General features: G+C 47.7%; 1 protein-coding gene across 1 annotated transcript; it reads right to left on the bottom strand.

The window, feature by feature from the left end:
- Positions 1-7026: 7026 nt before the first annotated feature.
- Positions 7027-16695, bottom strand: ADPGK (ADP dependent glucokinase). Its single transcript, XM_086620205.1, has 7 exons — positions 16481-16695; positions 13772-13997; positions 12365-12427; positions 11971-12091; positions 9966-10162; positions 9040-9138; positions 7027-8049 (listed from the first exon to the last, which is right to left on the bottom strand). Exons 1-7 carry the CDS (start codon positions 16693-16695, stop codon positions 7498-7500), a joined length of 1473 nt encoding a protein of 490 aa, XP_086476331.1. The 3' UTR covers positions 7027-7497.
- Between the last annotated feature and the right edge of the window lie 1717 nt (positions 16696-18412).

Genomic DNA, 18412 nt, shown 5'->3' with positions numbered 1-18412 from the left:
CTCAGGATCACTCTCTGTGTTTCTTGAATCCGACCTATTTTTAAGCATAACCTTCTAGGTGGTAGCCAAGAAAATCGCGAAGCTGGCCCGCAGGAAGGCAAGGGCTGGGGAGGCTGGCTGGTCTGGAAGCAGGCACCCAAAAAATCTACCAAATTCCTACTCGTTTGCTGAGAAATAGGGTAAAGGAGCTTCAGCGAAGCTCTGCGCTCATGGGATCAGAGTTTTTCCTTGAGAATTTGTCTTGCCCAGCGCGGCGGAGGAACGACTGGTTTGCAAAGCAACGAGCCCGTTTGGAACAGGCGGTCTGGTCAGCCGCAGTGCTAAATTTAAATTGTTTTAGTACGACAGCAGCCGTGCTCTGAATAATTCAGTCGTGCCCTCCTTACCGCTGCGTTTTAGGAATCATTTCTGCCGGCTGCAAGGCGGCAAAGCAGCCCGTTGGTGAGCAGAGCAAGGAATTTTAATGCCCACATGGTACTAGAGAAGCTTTGAAAAATCTTTGCTTTTCTATCCTTGAACAGCAAAATCTCAGCCATCCTTTTCTCTGCTGCTGTCGATTTGTTGCCTCTGGGATTTATCCAGAGCTTGTTACAAATCCACGAAACAACTGCTTTTGGGAACGAAAGGCTTTATGGGAACCATCACACTTCCCATAAAGAACTGGGAACGGGGTTGAGTATAGTTTTTCTCCTCCTCCCCTCCGTGTACCGAGAAATACACAAAGCTAGCGGTGCTGGGGGACTTTTTATTGGAATTTTCCAAGCAAGAATGTGTAGTGCTTCCCCAATGAAGCCGGAGCTTCAGGCTCAGTGTGTTTGTATTTTCGGCCACCCAGCTTTTTCAAAATGGCTTTTCCTGCTTTTAGTTCTGCCCTGTTGCATTGTATCACTCCATAATTAAGAATTCCAACAGAGCAAGGTTAGTAATGGAAACTTCTCTGGAGCAACGACGTCAAAGCAGCAGGACCAAAGTCCTGGATACATTAACCTCCTTCAGTTGGACTTCGTCGTTAGCTGCTATTATCCAGAATGACGTTAATGCATCTTTAGAGCCTAACTGGGAACTAAAGTGCTGTCCTGCTCCCCGGAGAACACTCAAAGAGCAGGAACCTCTCGCTTTCTCCTCGGTTTTGATTGCCAAAACTGCCTGCTTATCTCAAATGTGGCTTTTTTTCCAGCCGTCCTCCACTGATGGGGTTTGTATCGGTGCAGCCTCAGGGTAGTGCTCCCGTAAGGTCTCCCTCATGCTGGGAGCTGAAGAAAACAGAGGATCTTTTGCGGAGCACGGGCACATTTAAACAAACCAGACAAGAAGCAGTGTCAATCAGGTACAGTGCAGCCATTTTATTCCCATTAAACTTTTTACACTGAAAGTGAACTGCAGCAGGACAGAGCGCCCATGAAGAAGAGGTTAAGACTGCCGAGCAAGGGAAGGCAGGGAATGGGAACTCTTTACCTCCCCCCCAAAACTTTTAGTTCAAGACATTTTTTTCCTGATAGCAGTTGATTGATTGCTGTAATCTTTTAGTCGTGTCACAAAGGCTTTCAAGTCAAGGAAGCTCCAATACAAGGAAGAGTGACCAGAACAGCGTGGTTACAGGTAGGTGAGCACCAGCATTGCTGATACAGAAAGGTTTTCCCCTCCGTCTGCTCATGACCCTTTGTTTTGATTTTCCTAACTGCTTTCCCTGCCTTCTGCTGCTTGTAAAAAACACGAATGAACTTGGACTGTGGCGTTATCAAACTCCTTTGCCATACTAAGTAGATGGGGGCAGCCCGTGTCCCACCCCTGTTCTCAACTCTCAGCCCACCGCAGACACAAGGAACAAACAAAGATCTCCCTCCACCGCTGTAATTTATTACTTTCTTGGCTGTTAAGATGCTTTTATAGGGTAAATGTTCCACATCAGTACATAGGGTATACTGCATTTGGAGGTTCTGTAAAGGTATTTAAAATAAATAACTATTTTGGTGGAAAGCTTATGCAGACAATGAACTGGTTCTCCTATGAAAAGCAGCAGCAGCACCTTGTGACTTTCTGGATTTGAACAGAGCAGAAGGGAACTTCATGTCTAAGAAGCATTTTTAAATATGTAATTACAGTTGGATAATAAATAGAACTGCAGTTCCTTGTCTTGTCCCCTCTCTTCCCCCTGGGTATCGTGATGGTGGTGTTTGCACACAGTAAATTCCTGGTGCCTTTCTGGAAAGCTTCTTTTATGCTGGGTAATGATGAGAATGAGGCAGGACTGTTCTTCCAACTGAAATTAAGCAAGGGATTTTTCAGCAGGACCATACTAAGCCATTTAGGGATTTTGGAAATCACACCTTATGTTCCAAAACCTGTTTCTGGCATCAGCCATAATTCTAATCTTCTCTTTTCCCCCCCGTTAATTGAAATTTTAAGATGGAAAAGAATAATGAGCTTAATTTCTAGGGAAGCAGAAACCATCTGCTTTAGGACTTTTTTCCCCCCTTTTAGAAAAACGTGTATCATTAAGCAGGTGAAATCACACAGCTTACAAGGAAGAGCGCAGCTTGACTTCCTCACAGGAAAGAAACTCAAAGATGCTCAAATAGCAACGCCTGAGCAGCAGGACCTTGTTTCAGCCAAGAGTAATGATCTAATCCCATCCAGCAACATGTATTCAACCCAGACAGCTCTGGTTTTGAGGTGCCCTGAGACAACTGGGTGCTGATTTACGGTGTGGGCAGTATTAGTGGATACTTGCCATGCTCCTCTACCTGATCTCGCCCAGTTGTGGGCACTGGCAGGCAATATTGAGCAAGGTGGACCTTGGGTCCTACTCAACATCCAGTTCTTGCATAAGATAATAAAAATGAGTTTCCCAGTGGGAAGTGGGTTTCAGTTGGCAAAGCCTCTTCTGCAGGGACAGACAAGCCTCAGTGCTGAAAGAAGAAAACCAAACTTGACTAAAATACTAAGGTCCACACGTAAATGCACGACAAGAGAGCACGTATTATAACACGGAGTTCATCTGCCAAGTCTGGTTTATATAATGGAAAACACAGTTCTGCTACAAGGAAAGCTTTACCACTCTCTCAAACCAAACTGCACCAAAAAAAAAAAAAAAAAAATGTTTTTTAATGAAAGATACAGGTGAGATTTGATCCCAGTTTTACCCAGGCCGCACTGACTAAGGAGCAGCTTTCCTGAAAAATCCAGAGGGGATGTTTTCAGGTTGGTTGTTTGTTTTCTTTGTTTCCCCCACTTGCATTTTGATGCGATCGTTCCCCCTTAGCTGCCAGCATTTGCATTCCTCAGCTGCCGTCAGGCGTCTGCAAAGGCTGATAGCGGGCTCCGTCTGCAACGCGAGCGCGAGCTGTTTGGAACAGACGCCTTTCCGAGCTTCCGGCACAGAAGGCAATGGCCACACATGCTACTTCCAACCTGTATTTGTTTCCCGTGCTGGGAGAACATCCTCCCACAAGAGTCTGGATCAGTAACTCCCTGAGAATTCAGCCTGGTCAGTGCTTAGGATCCACCTGAGATATTAAGCAAGACACTGCTCCATCTGTTGCAGAAGAGAACTTCATCCGAGGTCTCTGAACGGACACGAGGACAATCATTTCTGGCTCTGAGATCAAGTTCTAGTAAAGAGCTTAATGGGACTCAGCACTACTGGAGCGGAAAGCGGACAGGAGCGATGAGAGTAGGCCAAGGGATGTGCTACGCAGAAGAACTTGTTGCAAACAGGTTTCCTCTGCCCCTCATCACTCCAACTTTCAACAGAAAGAGCAAAGACAACCTTCAGTATTCCCATTTCTCTAGTGACCTCGTTAGTGCTTGAGTGATGCCTGCGGCATCTATTTGGGCTGGTTTTAACCAATGAGTCTATAGACATGTGGTTTTTTTTTAAACATGAAACTATCACATTGGTATGGTCACAGGTTCAAAAAACTTAACTGTAACAGGCACACAGAAGTGGAAGCACCAACGTGCACAAGATTTATCTTCTAGAGAGCCGCTAGCTGACTGTCCCAAAGACGAGTTCATTGACTGCATCTTCAGGAAACTATGTGTGAGTCAGCATTTCCAGTGGAAACTCTTCTGTTCGGGAGTACGAGAGGCTGAGGTTTGAGTCATCCATCACTGCAGTCTGAGGTACGAGTAACACAGGAGAACAGAGTTTGTAGAGACAGAGAGGATCAGGGAAAGCAGAGATCATTTCAAGCCTGGGTTTAAAGCTTTCGTATTTTTGCAACTGCTCTGTCTCTTCACAGTGAAGAGAGATCTGGATTTTTATAATCAGTTTGATAAATCTGTTTAAAAACCTCTCGCCTACTTTTGTAGGACTTCTGTATTTTACAAAAGAACCCAAACCAACCACACAACAAAACCCATCATCAATAGAAATTTCACTAGGCTTTTCCCCCCCCCTATACAGACCAAAGAAAACCTCCTAGCTCCTTCTGTCTCGTTTTTTCAGCAAGCTCTGTTAAAGACAAAGCAGCTTTTCTTTGTTGTCGCTGCGCAGAGGTGTGAGACAGCCCGCACGTGCGGGAAACGCGTTTCAAGAGCCTCTGCAATTGTAATTAAATTGGGAAGGCAGAGGGAAGTTAAGCACATCATGTTCACAGCGTGTGAAACACCAAGTGAAGACAAGGCTGCTGGGTGCCGCCGTTCAATTCAGTTTTATTATCATATAGATTGTTTCCAAACTTAATCAGGGATACCAAGGGCACATCTGAGGAACAGGTCACGCTCATGAACAATTATCCTTGGTGGGGGAGTCTGGTGAGCCCGTGAGCTCTATATGTCCAACCAGAGCAGGTGTACAGATAGAGCAGCAGTCTGGCCATCGTGAGCTACTGTCATTGGAGAAGTGACTCAGGGGGCCAGGCATTCACAGAAATACTACCTGGTAAGAAAGAACAGGAGCAGCAGGAAGGAGATCATAGAATCATAGAATCATAGAATCGTTAGGGCTGGAAGGGACCTTCAAAGGTCATCTAGTCCAACCCCCCTGCAAGGAACAGGGATATCTCCAACTAGATCAGGTTGCTCAGGGCCTTGTCCAACCTGGCCTTGAACGTCTCCAGGGATGGAGCATCCACCACCTCTCTGGGCAACCTGTTCCAGTGTTCTACCACTCTCATGGTAAGAGATGTTAATAATAATAATAATTAGAGTTTAGCTTTTAGGCCCAGATGAACTCTAAGCAATAAACCTCTTTTTGATAGCTGTTTACAGCAGTTACTTATTCAAAGTAGCTTTAAAAAAAAAAAAAAAAAAAGATAATTTAGACCTGTAACGCTCCTGTTAAATCCAAGCGTAACTTATCCTTGGACAAGTTCTGTGAGTGCAGTTACATGATTTTAAACGGCCATAAGACAATGCCAGTCCAGCCAGCCTCGCATCCCTGCAAATGGTTTTGGAAGACGGAAGTGAAACACAGCAGCAGGACTGTTGCTGGTGACAGCTTTGCATGTAGTTAGGTTTGTTTTGTTTCCGACTCGAGAATCCACACGGCTCGGCTCAGCGTCAGGAAAGTGGGACCTAGCGTAAGCGAAGGATTACTCCAGCTGGCAAGGTGGTGGTCCTAGGGCTGGTGTGCCAGAAGGCTGCAAGATAGCCCTGCTAATGGCCTTAGACCTTTTAGACAGCTGAAAGGAGAAATTTTTTATTTATTTTTCCTGTAGGAAGACTAAACCAGAACTGCAAGTCCCACGCTACAATTTATCAATAATAATAATAATAATAATAAAAAAAATCTGGATAGAAATACTTCCAGTCTTAAGAAGATCCCGCACCAAGACAAATGCTGAGACTCATCGGAAGATCAGGATGGGATAAGGTGTAGGAAAACATAGCACTGACTCTATTTCTCCCCCAGTACAACGCTGAAGACTTTGCTCAGAGGGAAAGCAGAAGCTAAATAAACACTGACAGACAGCATGTGTGCAATTTGGATCCTTACAGAGCATTCACGGCGGCATTCTCCAGCAGGAGAACATCACTGACAGCAAGATGACAGCCTTACTGAAACGGATCACCCCAGCCTAAGTGACACGGACTCTCCTCTCCTCCGTTCAGATGCAAAGACTAACCTCAAGCGACCTCCCACAAATTCAGGGAGAGCACAGGCTTGCACGGACATGCTGATTGCATTTAATCCAGTTCTACTGCAAAAAGGTGTACGACAGCGATGCAAATACGCTTGAAGTTCCTGAAAGCGGACAGAGACAAAACCGTACTGGAAAGAGACAAAAAAAAAAGTGCTGGTGCTATGCAATCCATAATGTGCTCCTATGAAGAGGGAAAAAATATAAGCACAGTAATTAATAAGGACACATGGTTCTACTTTTTTTTTAATTTCAAGGGGTGTCCAGAGCAAAGAAAATACCAGTGACCTAAGTCAAAGAAATAAAAACCACAATCAAACCCTAAAAAAACCCAATCAACCAGCCCTCCTCACTTCGGTCTTACCTGGAAAATACTGTTGCAGCTTTTGAGCCGCTGGAAAGACCTTCCCCAGGATATTAACCCAGGGCAGGGAAACTGAAGACAATTGCACAAGTGTTCTCAAACCAAAAAAAAAAAAAAATTAGTCTCCAGCACTCAATAGCTTTTTGGTAAAATCCCAGATATAAGCACCCGCTGTGAGCCCCCCTGCCTGGAACTCGTGGTACTGAGCGTACAGCAAGCCCAGGGAACATTCTGTGGTTCACCTGGCAAGAAAATAAAAGCTGTCTCCCCAGTATAAACCCTGATTATCTTCGCTTCCAGTTGCCCAAAAACTAAGCACGGGCTACGAGGGCTCAGTTGAATACTGGTCGTCACAGAGGCGCCAGACGGATACCCAAAATAACGTACGCAGCCCTAGGTCAGGTGTTCCCTGTGCATTTAAGGAGTGGGTACAGTGTGCATCCCGTTTCGGGACTCTGGCTCCCCCCAGTGCTGGGGGCACTGAGGTGGAGAGGGAATTTTGTCAGTGAAAGATTTCACCATCACACCCGCAAGCGGAAGGTTTGCTCTTGCCACGTAAGCCACGTGCTGCGAGGAGATAATGCAAGAGCCTTTTATTATTAATTTAGCAGAGGCGAGACAGGGACGAGCACCGCTGCGCTCTCCCTGGGATCCACGCGCAGGAACTTCTCCTGCCTGCCGTACGTCCCAGCACTAACAGACACGACCCATTCGGAGTCACAAACAGCAAACCTGCGCCACACAGGGACTGGGACACTCGTTTCCCTCCCTGCCTGCTTAAGACAAAGCGAAGCCAATTTTCACATTCCATACCAAAACGTCTGCACCTAAACGTGACGCCTTCGAGCCACTGCCGAGTGACTGGAATGTATCTGACAGTTTATACCTGGAATTATTCTTTGGCTCTTTTTTTCAGTTATATCCAGGAAACACACCACAGCCCGATCCTGTTCCTATTCCTGTTCATCACCGGCTGAAATCCTAACGGGAACACCATGGTTCCTCAAGACACCATAGAGCATGGAGAAAAAGGAGAGTCTTAGTCTTCTATTGAGGATATGCTTCCGAGTAGAGCAGTCCTTCCGCTGAAATAGCGTCCCCAAGTCCCACGGTCCGGACAGGATCTTTACACACCAAAACCGGAGTGAAATGGAATGAGATGCCTTCTCTGTGCCAATGCACCACTGGCTCATCTGGATTTAAAGAGATTTTGGAAGGTGTGTCTGTCTGGGAGGTCACAAACTCCAAAGGAGCTTTAAGAAAGACTTTGCTGGTGTCGATGGTTTCGGTGGCACAGGCCTGCGTCCCCGCTGCTCTGGCTCCGGCAGCCACCGCAGCGACCTGGTTGCCCCAGTACCCATCCACTGTGACAAGGATGTGATAGGCCAGGGTGTGGAAGTGGATCCGCGTGAGATCGGAGGCCCGCTCCGCTGCCTTCCCATGCTCCTTCAGGATCCAGAAGAGGATGTCGCTGACGACGCCCACGTCGGGCACTCCGCTCCAGGAAGCGAGGGAGGCGTGAGGACCGGAGGCGGACTGCGTGAGGAACAGCAGCTCCTGTTCGTTCAGCCCAATGGAGTTCACCAGGGGAAGGACCTGCTAACAGCAACACAGAACAACAGGTTTTTTCTTCAGAGAGAGAATCACACTTCAGGCTTCCTCACGCAGGGTATTGCCTTTGCAATACACTGTTCTACTGGCTGCCGCCGGCACGGCAGAAGGGAACACCCTGTTTCCTGGAGAGACGCAAACAGAAGTCGTTGCACAAGCTTCCCCAATTCAACAAGTCTGCAAGAATTACTTGGCCAAGAAAACATTTCATGCCAAGGGGGCACGCTCGTTTCGTGCAATGCATTTTCTAGACGCACGCTTTGCCAGTAAAGAGTAACAAAACATCAAATCCACGTGAAACGCTCGTAACACTGAGATCAGAGCTGCGACAAGCTAAGCTAGGAACCATGGGGATCTGCAGGGAAGAAATTCTGCAAAGAAATTGAGGGTTTTTTAAATGACAAACTCAGCTCAAATTCAAATCCCTTTTTCTTCTAGAAATCTGCAAGCCTTCTAAACCTAAACCACCCAAAGTTACTTCTAGCTGTGGAGTTGCAACTATTCTTGGGGTCACTTTCCCCTTGTGACTGAAAAAAAAAAAAATCATCTTTCTATCAGAACAGAGCCCAGCTGTGTTGCACAGTATTTTTAATGAAGGCAGTTGCTGAATAAACTCTTATCTGCCAAAAATCCCTCCTCCTTGTCGAAAAGGGTTTGATGATCAACTGAGGGCACTGCAAGATACCTCCCTTTTAAAAGGGATACTCTGAGCTAAAGAGAACAAATCTGTCCTCTGCTAAGCCACGAGTCATGGCAGTTCTCCTTTACGGCACAGAGGAGAGCCTGGTAGGCTCTGCAGAGAAAAATCAAAGCATTCAGAATGCAATAGTAGATGTTCAACCCCTGTTCTCAATTTATCTTCAGATGCATAGCCCTCATGTTAAATTTTCGTTTCTGTGTTCATCTACTAGTCTGCTCATTGCGATACCGAAGAAAGAGAAAACCGGGAAAAAGCGCGTGTCCTTTCATTTTCGGTACCTGATGCATAATGTTGCTCATAAAATCCTGATCAGTCATACTGGCCAGCTCCAGGTGTATGGGAATGTCTGTAGGGATATCGGAGATGGAGGCCACAGCCTACAAGGGTACAGGAAAAGGAAAAAAAAAACCCAACCCTCAATCACACATTCATTAAGAAACAGATGGAACAAAGGGGTTTTAACTCAGAAATACACATTGCTTAATCTTCTCCTGTACGGATTTCAACACAATTCCAAACAAGGTATGTGGCAAGTGCCAGAACGTAATGCTAAGGGGAAGAAATAAAAACAGCCTCTAGTTTTCCAAATCCCAGAGCAGGAAAACCATATCTAACCCTAATCTGCACCCGAGTCAGTACTTTGCTAATGGAATAATTCAGAAACCTCACAAATCTCAAGCAGCTGTAGAACAGCTGATCCCAGAAAAAAGGGTGGAGGGGGAAGGCTAGTTCCTTGCATCAGGAAGGGCACTGGGCTGTGAGACAGGCAATGATCTGTAAATAAAACGTGGTGTAGCTCTTTTGAGCTCAGATGAGAAAGCTGCCTCTTGGATTATCTAACATAGATGCTGCTTAAAGAATGCAAGTCTTGATTATAACCTTGATCATCTTAGTATCTGGGATAGAAAAAGTGTAATTTAGCCACTAGATAAGCTCCAGTAACTATGACAACGTACTCCAGCCAGACAACCAGACCTTACCTTCCTTCCCTAGAAAACCCACTGAATCCAGGAAACATTAGTGTTACAGGGTCAGACTTTTGCCATTCCTACAGTTTGCAGGAATTCTTTTAGTGTGCAATACTGAAAAGATTTGTGGGAGATCTGAAGACACAGCCTAATTACAGGTTCGAACCTGGGAAACCAAAAGTTTGCCAAGAAGCATTTGCTGGAGAGGAAAGGAAGGTGGCGTTCAAGTCTCTCACCTCCATAAGTCGTCTCTGCCGCATCTCCTTGCTCTGGCCTTCCATCATGTGAAGTCCGGAAAGCACCACGAGATCTGGCTGAAATTCATCCAGGCTGGACACAAACACTTCCAGCATATTTAAGGCGCCGTTTGATAGGTCATGGGAGAAGATGAAGCGGTTGGCATTGGGTGCTCTCACTTGTCCCCACTCTTCACCTAGGGTGAAACAAACAGAAGCGAGTTAACTCAGAAGAGAAGCAAATCAAACTGCGTATCTGGGGACTGTTTTGGGATATCCTGCTGGAATCTGAAGGCATAGCTTCACGATGTCTGTGCCCGATTACCAGCTGCTGCCAGCCAGAGGAGAAGCCTTCCTCTTTTTCTCACTCATTCTCTTCGTTCACTCCCTCTGCCTCGTGTAGATGCTTGTCTGATCAGAAGGAAAATTCAATGCTCATTTGCTTGGTTTTGCAAACTTTACGATGTTTTAATCAGTTGTGTTAGTTTATCATGCAATTCAGTGAGCACCACAGTCAGCTTAAGCCAAACGTTTGGAGTGTGTGGGGCTTGCAGAAAGAAGGGAGACCTTCCCTTTCTGGTGACAACCACCTGTTAGCCTGACTCAAGCTGTACCATGAAGGTGCACCCTCAACACCTCTGGTAGCTCTTTACTCTTCCTGACCGCACAGCTTCCAGAAATGATCTGCAGAAGAGAGCTGGATCAGTGCTATATCTATGAACCGTTTGGCTCCTGGATAAGATCAGGAATGAATGGGCTCCACCTCTGGGACACTGAGCCATGAGAAAACAGGGTAATATGCCTAGAGAGGATACAAATTTCACAAGGCACAGTCCGAGCGGCCAGCCCTCTGCCAGCACTCCCCATCTGTACACGCATCTTTGTTCGGGCAGCAGGCAGTTCCTTGTCCCACTTGTGCTAACGGGACAGAAAGAAATGAGAGGGAATAAATAAACACAGGTCGCAAAGGGCAGCTTGAAGAGAAAGCTCGTGAGACATAAGCATTTTTGAGGCTATTATAGGCAGAATCTCTACCTTAGAACCAGCCTGTGTACTTGTCCACTCAGCTCTCCGTAGTATTATGGAGAACATGACCAGCGTTTGTGGAAAAGCCACTAAAACAGCATCAACAGCAACTGGGCTGCTTTCTCTTAAGAAAAGCCTTATGATAAAGTTCTGTCTAGGACAGAGATCCCCAGAGTTGCATCAGGAGGGCAGTTCTCACCTGAGAACAGAGATGCTGACAAAGGAGACATGATATACTAACGTATCACCTCATCAGGACGCTTCCAGGAGCACGAACAATTAAGATTTCCTTAGACATTAGTGTAATTTTACAAGTGCTCCTGTTGAACAGCACTCATCAGTGATAGTAACCGTATTTCAGCCCAAAGTCCATCAGAGTAGATGCTTTGGGTGCTGCTCCACCTTAGTTTTGCTGCTGAAAAAGTTGGAATTAGGTGGTTCTTGCCTTCCCTCCTTGCCAAATACTCCCTCTTCTGTCACACCAATGTGACTCTTGCTGAAGGTACATATTGAGACAGGACCAGTGGAGTGATGCAGGTTGCAAACAGCAGGAAAATACATGCAGATTTGGTTTAGCTGTTACATTAGGGTTATCCTGAATTTCATCTGCATGTGGTTAAATGGTACCTTTCTGTTTTCAGAGAACATTCCTGGACTATTTTAGTGTTCACACAGCTTTAGAATTACACCCATCAGGTCTGCTTAGGCTATGCATCACAGCAAATTGAAAAGTTCACTTGGTTTCTACAGGTTATTGTAGAAATATTGCAATATTACTATTATTACAAGAACATAGAACCAAAGGGATGGCAAGAGAGCAGCACGAGTCAGTATTTACAGTAACCACATTACAAAGCAAAAAGAGTTTCAAAATACTTCTAGATGTCTGTTCTTCTTCAAAAAGAACTTAACTTTAACACCAAGACTGTCTCAGGGACGTTCAAGGTTCTCATCTAACATCCCGCCCTTGTCAAGGTACCTGCTTGGTACTCCAAGATAAGATGGAATTCATCTCTTTCCTGCATGGATTCAGGTGGCACAACCACATCGTCATCAAGTAGTTCATGGAGTTTGGGACCAACTGGGCCACAAAGCAGGACCTGAAAAACAAGAAAAAACAATCAAGGATCGCCTGCCACGTCTCTTGCCAGCGTTTCAGTGTATTTAAGCATCACCTAGACAATTGATTTTAAAAATATAACAATTCCATTTAAAACAAAAAAACAAACTTGAAAACGCTTTTCAACTTCTAAGACCAATCATGTTTTCCACCACAACCTAAGAAATAACTGCAAGATCTCCAGACTCCACAGAGAAGTAATCTGAGCCTCATTAAAGAGAAGCGAATAGCATGAAACTTTTGGAACGCGTACCTTCAGGTCTGGATTTGTTGCAAGCTTCTGACCAATGAGAGCAGCGTTTCCTCCGACGTAAAGCTGGAAAACAAGGAGAGGGAGGTGTGGGCATTGCTGTGCTTTGATAGCTTTCTACATGCTTAGTCCTTAGTAGAGGCTAGAAATTTTAGCTTTTTAGAAAAGCGTCTAGCATTACAGAAGTTAAAAAAAAACTTACTGGAGCTGAAGGCAAAACAATTTCACAATTCTCTGTGAGATCTCAACAAGGTGAGTGTTCTCTACTTCTTAAAAATCTAAAAATTCCCCTTCAGGTAACTCACAACCCTGTACAAATCACAGAATCATGGAACGGTTTGGGTTGGAAGGGGCCTCAAAGATCATCTAGTTCCACCTTCCACTACACCAGGTTGCCCAAAGCTTCATCCAGCCTGGCCTTGAACACTTCCAGGGATCAATTCATTCATAACACAAACAGCCCCTATCTCTGTGCGGCTTTTCTGCAGCAGTTTGTAAAAAACTTGTGTTTTTTTAGCAAGGCTGACAAGCAATCATTTAAAAATGCAACAGTTCTTCCTTCAGTTAAACCTGCCACCTGTGCCCACAGGAAGTGAGCGGAACCGTGAAAGTTTCTTCAGGCTAGAAAGGTCAAAGTTTCAAGTAAGAAAACTCCAATGTGAGCTTTCAAACCAAAGAATATAGATTGTCATGAGGATCACCAACGCTCGGAGGCTCTAGAAGGACACACCTAATAAGCAGGTGACTCCAGAAAGCCAATGTAGCAAACGTGGTGAGAAACAAGTCAACACAGGAAATCTTGACCAACAGAAAACATTGAGAGCTCTTCCTCTTTTTCAAAAGCAGCTGACAAACCACACAGAAGGTGGCATTAGGACTTGGTAGAAGTTAGCTAAGTGTCAAGCAAGGTATCCAGTTAGATTCAGAAGACCCTGTATAAATTAGAGCAACAAAAGTTTGCTTTTGGAAAGGCAGGCTTCGGAAAAAAAAACCATTTCTTTCTTTCCCTCACTCCTAGAGATGATTTAAATCCTGCGTTAAGTAGCTGAAGCTGATCGGAGTGTTTACAACTCCTAATGCTGGGATCTACTTCCTCGCTTCCTGCCTCATTACGAGATGTTTGAGCCTTTTACAGCATCAGCCCCATCTGGCTCCCAGATAACACTATTCTCGGAGAGGCATCTCGGACTGCCACTGCAGTCCTGGGAAAGCAATCAAGGGACAGACCATCCAAACTCTGCTGTTTGCAGCAGGAGCAGAGTTTTGCGGAAAGCCCTTAACACTCTCAAGCTATGGCACAGGTTTCTCTCCTGAACGATCTGCACTCTCGCTAGACATGGATCAAAGCCACCAACGCTGCAGAAAATAAGGAACATGCTTCTCCAAGCTTGTTCCAGGTGGAAGACGGACCTGCGCACCAGGGTACTCGGAGGCTGTCCGCGCGATGTGATGGAAAGATTCGGCATCGCTGAAGAAGCGCTCGGCAGCCGCCCCTTTTTCCATGAAGTAAGCAAACGCTTCTTTCAGGTCCTGTCCGGAGCTCAAGACCATGTGATTTTTCCCATCGCCGGGTTCAAGACCGAGCGCCTCCAGCAGCTTCACACCAGACAGAACCACGTCTACGCAGGCGTTGACGCTGGAAGAGAGAAGGAAAACACATCCTGGGAAAACCACACATACCTTAGGGCGCTCGCGAGACAATATGATGAGATCAGTTCCCAGCCAGTGATGTCTGCTGTTCGCAGCCCTCGTGCTAAGGAAGAAAACAACCCACCAAATGAAAAAAAGCCACAAAGGCACATGAATGTCCTGAAATTCTCTACTAGTTCTCCTTTTGACACGCTTTTATTACGCTCCAATTGCTGAATTAAAACAAGAATGAATCAGCTGCGTGGTCCAGAGGTGGTTGCGTATGTTGCAGTACATTTTACACTCCATGTGCTGCCTTACGTTGCTCAAAAAAGAGCAGGCACAACAAGAATGACATTTTAAAATCCTTAATTATTAAAATAAGGGCTTTTTTTTTTAAAAAAAAAGTGTATTTCTGGTTTAAAACATACATACCACTCAGAACTGATAAAAACAAAACTGAAAGTATTTAAGTCTACTAGATCAGCCTCTCGAGTTCCAGCTACTCCCAACAATAACCAAAAGCACACACACAAACACCCCACACATAGGCTGGTTCTGTTTGTAACAAGTCAAGAGAGCAATTTGTCAGCTGAAGTGTTTGAAAACTGCAGTTGCAAAAGGACCACCCCAGATTTCCAGAATCACCATGCAGCCGCCTTCTCTCAAACAGCGGAAACAGGAGAAAAATCCTACGATAGGAAGCAGCAAGAAACATTTCAGCAGGTCTAGGCTTTATGTGGAGTCTAACCTCCAGCTCAACTCTTCCAGTCCCCATTTCTCATCAATTGCCTCAATTTAAACACAGTCTAATTCAGATTAGAGAACAGGAAAGTTCCTGGGCTGGAACAAGGCTCCCAGGAAGAAAGTTTATTCTACTCCTTAGTTTCCAGGAGACACCGTTATATACCAAATATTTACTGAGGTGATACCAGCAATCATTAAAGCATCTTCTGGAACTGCTGTCAAGTGCAATTTCTGTTCCTCTGCCCCACGCTTCCCTGCCAGGGATCCAAACAATCCCCAAAACTTTTGCGGGATCTCCAGCTTACTCTGTGCCCACCCCCGTGACACTCCAAACGCCGATGCCTGCTTACACGTCGGCGTGAAGCGCGCAGCCGTTTGGGTTCCTCCTCGTCAGCGACCTTTCACGCGTGATTCGGGCCGCGACGTGCGAAGGCTGCGCCGTCCAAAACAAAGGACGTTAAAAACCCCGAGGCTTTTCGGTACGGGAGGCAACCAGCTCCTGTCCTCTCAGAAATCCTCCGTATCGCGTGGCGTCTCATTCGCTAAGGAGAGAAAAATCCCCTGGCGCAGCGGAGAAAAGGAAACCAAAGAAAGGATAAGCTCGAGCAGCATTTGAGCCCCGTTTGAGACACTGGAAAACCTATTTTGTCACACATTCACTGGAGAAAGCCCGCATCAGGCGTAACGCACGAGCAAGACAGGCTCCAGCTGCTGACACTTTATCAGCTACGCAGCCACCGAGGCAGAGTAACTTCTTAAAACACTTGGAGGCCGAATCTTCTAGTCAAAGTCCAATTCTCCTGCCATGTCCTTGTATTTAAAAGGGAGTGAGTCAAGCACTATATATAACGGCAAGATTAATGGTCACACATAAAACCAGCATTTAAGATCAATGTGATATTCCCGAACTTGCCCCTCGCCCTCTTTCCAGTTTAGAAAGAGAAAGGGTGTTGGATTTCCCTGCGCACGCACAGGTGTCCTCATCTCCTTTTGCTTCCTCCTCTCCTTTCCCTCCCTCCTCTCTCTCCTTTGCATCCCTGCCTTAACTCCATTAGCTCTCCCCCATCGCAAAGGCTTCGCTCCCTTCCCCACTTTATAAACTCATCTCTCCTACCTATTTATTGCCAGGCAGCGCTCCGCAGTCGCCGCCTTCCTGTGGATGGGCCAGCAGCTCCGAGTCCCTCACGCTCCATATATAATTTGTTTTACAGGCAAACAAGCTGGGGATAAGGTCTCACCAACTGGCTCTGAACCCCGCAGCACACTTAAATCACCCAGACACCACTTTTCCGGGCCATCGATCCCCCAGCCGAGGGCCACCTCTGCTTAAGCAGGTGCCGCACTCAGGGAAACTTCCTTGCCTGGAAAACTCCAGGCCTGGAAAATTTAACAAGAGAAGGTTTAACGAAGAGGCAGGAGCTCCGACAGGAGGTCTTCCAGCACGGCACCACCTCATGCTCCGCCATGAGCCTCTCCTCCCGCCCGCAGCGGCGATGTCCGGAGGAGAGGAGCGGAGGTGTCTCCTGGAGCCCGCCGGGCAGCACGGCCCCAGCCTCCAGGAACTCATGGAGCAACTCTGAGCCTCGGAGCAGTCCAGGGAGGCCGCGCTGCGGGTGATGGCTGCAGGTGGAGGCCGCGAGGTGCACACACGCACATCTCCATGGATATGGCGCTGGTCCCCGGGCGCCTCCCCGCCCCGCCGCCAGGGGCGCCCTCCCCCCGCCGCTTCCCGCCGGCACCTACCCGACGGCGACGCGCCTCCAGCCCCGCGCCGGGCGGACGATGGCCGCCTGCCACGCCGCCACCGTGCGGCCCTCGAGGGAGCGGGCGCGGCGCAGCCCGCCCAGCAGCGAGGCGGAGAGGTGCTGCAGCGCCGAGCGGGGCGGCTCGGGGCCCAGCAGGCAGAGGTAGCCCAGCGCCAGGGCCAGCAGGCCCACGCACACCGCCCGCTGCCACATCGCGATGCGGCCGCTCCTCCCCCGCCACGCCGCACCGAGCGGCGGCGGCGGCCGCCTCCTTACGCCGCCTCCGTAGCGCCCCGCCCCCGCCGGGCCGCCGCTGCCGTAAAGCCGCTTCGGGAATCGAGGCGGGGCCCTACGCCAGCGGTGCGGCCTCTCTGCTAGCGCAACCTACGTAGCTGTGGGAGGTACGGCTGCGCCGCCTGCGTAACTGAGTTACGGGAATAGGGCGGGAGGGGGAGGCGGCGCGAGCGCGGCGGCGCTTCGTGAGGGGAAATGGCGGGGGGCAGCGGGGCCCTCACGGGCAGCGCCGTACCTCAGGGCCTCCCGGGGACAGTCCGGCCCGGGAAAGCCTGGTTCGGGGCCGTCGGGCAGTGGGGAGCCGGTGCTGGGCGAGGAGCCTGCGGTGAGCGCTGCTCTGGTGCTGTGCCTCGGGCCAGCGCTGAGCTGAACCCCGTCCGTGGGCCGCTCCTCCGCCCGTGGTACTGCTTCACCTTCCCCTCCTTTGGGCTCTTTCATGGTGCCCTTTCCCTCTGTCCTTTGTTGCCCAGAACCTTCGTGTGTCCCTGTGTTCTGTTTCCACCCTGTCTGCCCCAAGCAGACCAGTGCCAGTCGCTGCTGTCCTCACTGGGCCCCTCTGCCCTCACACAAATGCCTCTGTGTAAACAGCTTGTGTCCGGCAAACCAGTCACTGACCTGAAGCTAACCACTGGTACCAGTGTGTATTCTTTCATCTGCTGTAGCAGAGCGTCTGGGCTCAGCCTTTTTCGTGGCTTCTCCAGGGTGAGTTACCTCCATCAGATCCCTGCCCACGCCCCTCCTGAGGCAGCTTGTGCTGGGAGCTGTGGGAGAGAGTGTCTTTGTTGTGTTTCATCCTATCACAGAGGTGGTGTAGCAAGTCAAAAGGGAGGTTTCCTCTTTTAACGAAAGGGAGCTTTTCTGGGCTTCTTTAACAGTCTCAGAAACGTTAGCTCTAAGATGACAAAATTTGCAAGAGTTTGACAACTGTGTGCCACAGTGCGTTGGCTGAGGCAGCTGATAATTTTCTTATTCGGTTCTGTGTTGTGAGTGATTGTCATCTCCTTTGACTCTGACAAAACAAACAGTAAAGGAGATGGGGTAGCGGAAGGCTTTTTGTTGATTTTTTTCTTTTTAGAATGCAAGAATTTGGTATTCAGTCCACAGCTCATCTCCAGCAGCCGTTATCATGAATTCGTGACTGGCCCTCAGGGGTCATTGGGCTGCCCGTCAGATTCCCTTTCTTACTAGTCCTTACCAAAAAGGACTTCCTCATTTTATTTTGTTTTTGTTTTGTTCATATGGAGTTGTTCCTAGGAGTAAGTGAAGACTGAGGGTGCAAAGGCGGGCAGGACAGGGAGATGATGGAGTCTGGAATAGCTAGGGAAGGAAAGGGGGATAAAAAGCCTCTTCGCCTGGCAGCAGATGGTGTGCGGGGGCACTGGCTGTTTTTATAAGCCTCAAGTGTTATGCTAATGTCATGATCTTTAAGAACAGAATCCTGAAAACAAACTGGAGGCCTAGCCTGTTCTTCAAAAAATCCTTCAGACAGTTCTTTCTCCTCAAATAACTACCTGCTTAGGTGCCCTGTAAAAAAGTGATTATCTCCATCTCTACATAGACCTACATTCAGCTCACCAGAGTTGGTCTGTTAATATATAATCCCCTTTTTCCTGTGCTCAGGTGGTCTTTGGGGTTT

The sequence above is a fragment of the Tauraco erythrolophus genome, chromosome 14 (genome assembly GCF_009769465.1).
Source record: "Tauraco erythrolophus isolate bTauEry1 chromosome 14, bTauEry1.pri, whole genome shotgun sequence".
NCBI lineage: Eukaryota > Metazoa > Chordata > Aves > Musophagiformes > Musophagidae > Tauraco > Tauraco erythrolophus.
This window is presented reverse-complemented; position numbering and strand designations above follow the sequence as displayed.

What these genes read in the sequence shown, in the direction of transcription:
- ADPGK (XM_086620205.1), bottom strand. Translation starts at nt 16,695, where the DNA reads ATGTGGCAGCGGGCGGTGTGCGTGGGCCTGCTGGCCCTGGCGCTGGGC. An exon ending in CCGAGTACCCTGGTGCGCAG is followed by an intron (nt 12,428 to 13,771) that starts GTCCGTCTTCCA and finishes CTTGTTTTCCAG; the next exon opens with CTTTACGTCGGAGGAAACGC. An exon ending in TGAGCAACATTATGCATCAG is followed by an intron (nt 8,050 to 9,039) that starts GTACCGAAAATG and finishes TGTTGCTGTTAG; the next exon opens with CAGGTCCTTCCCCTGGTGAA.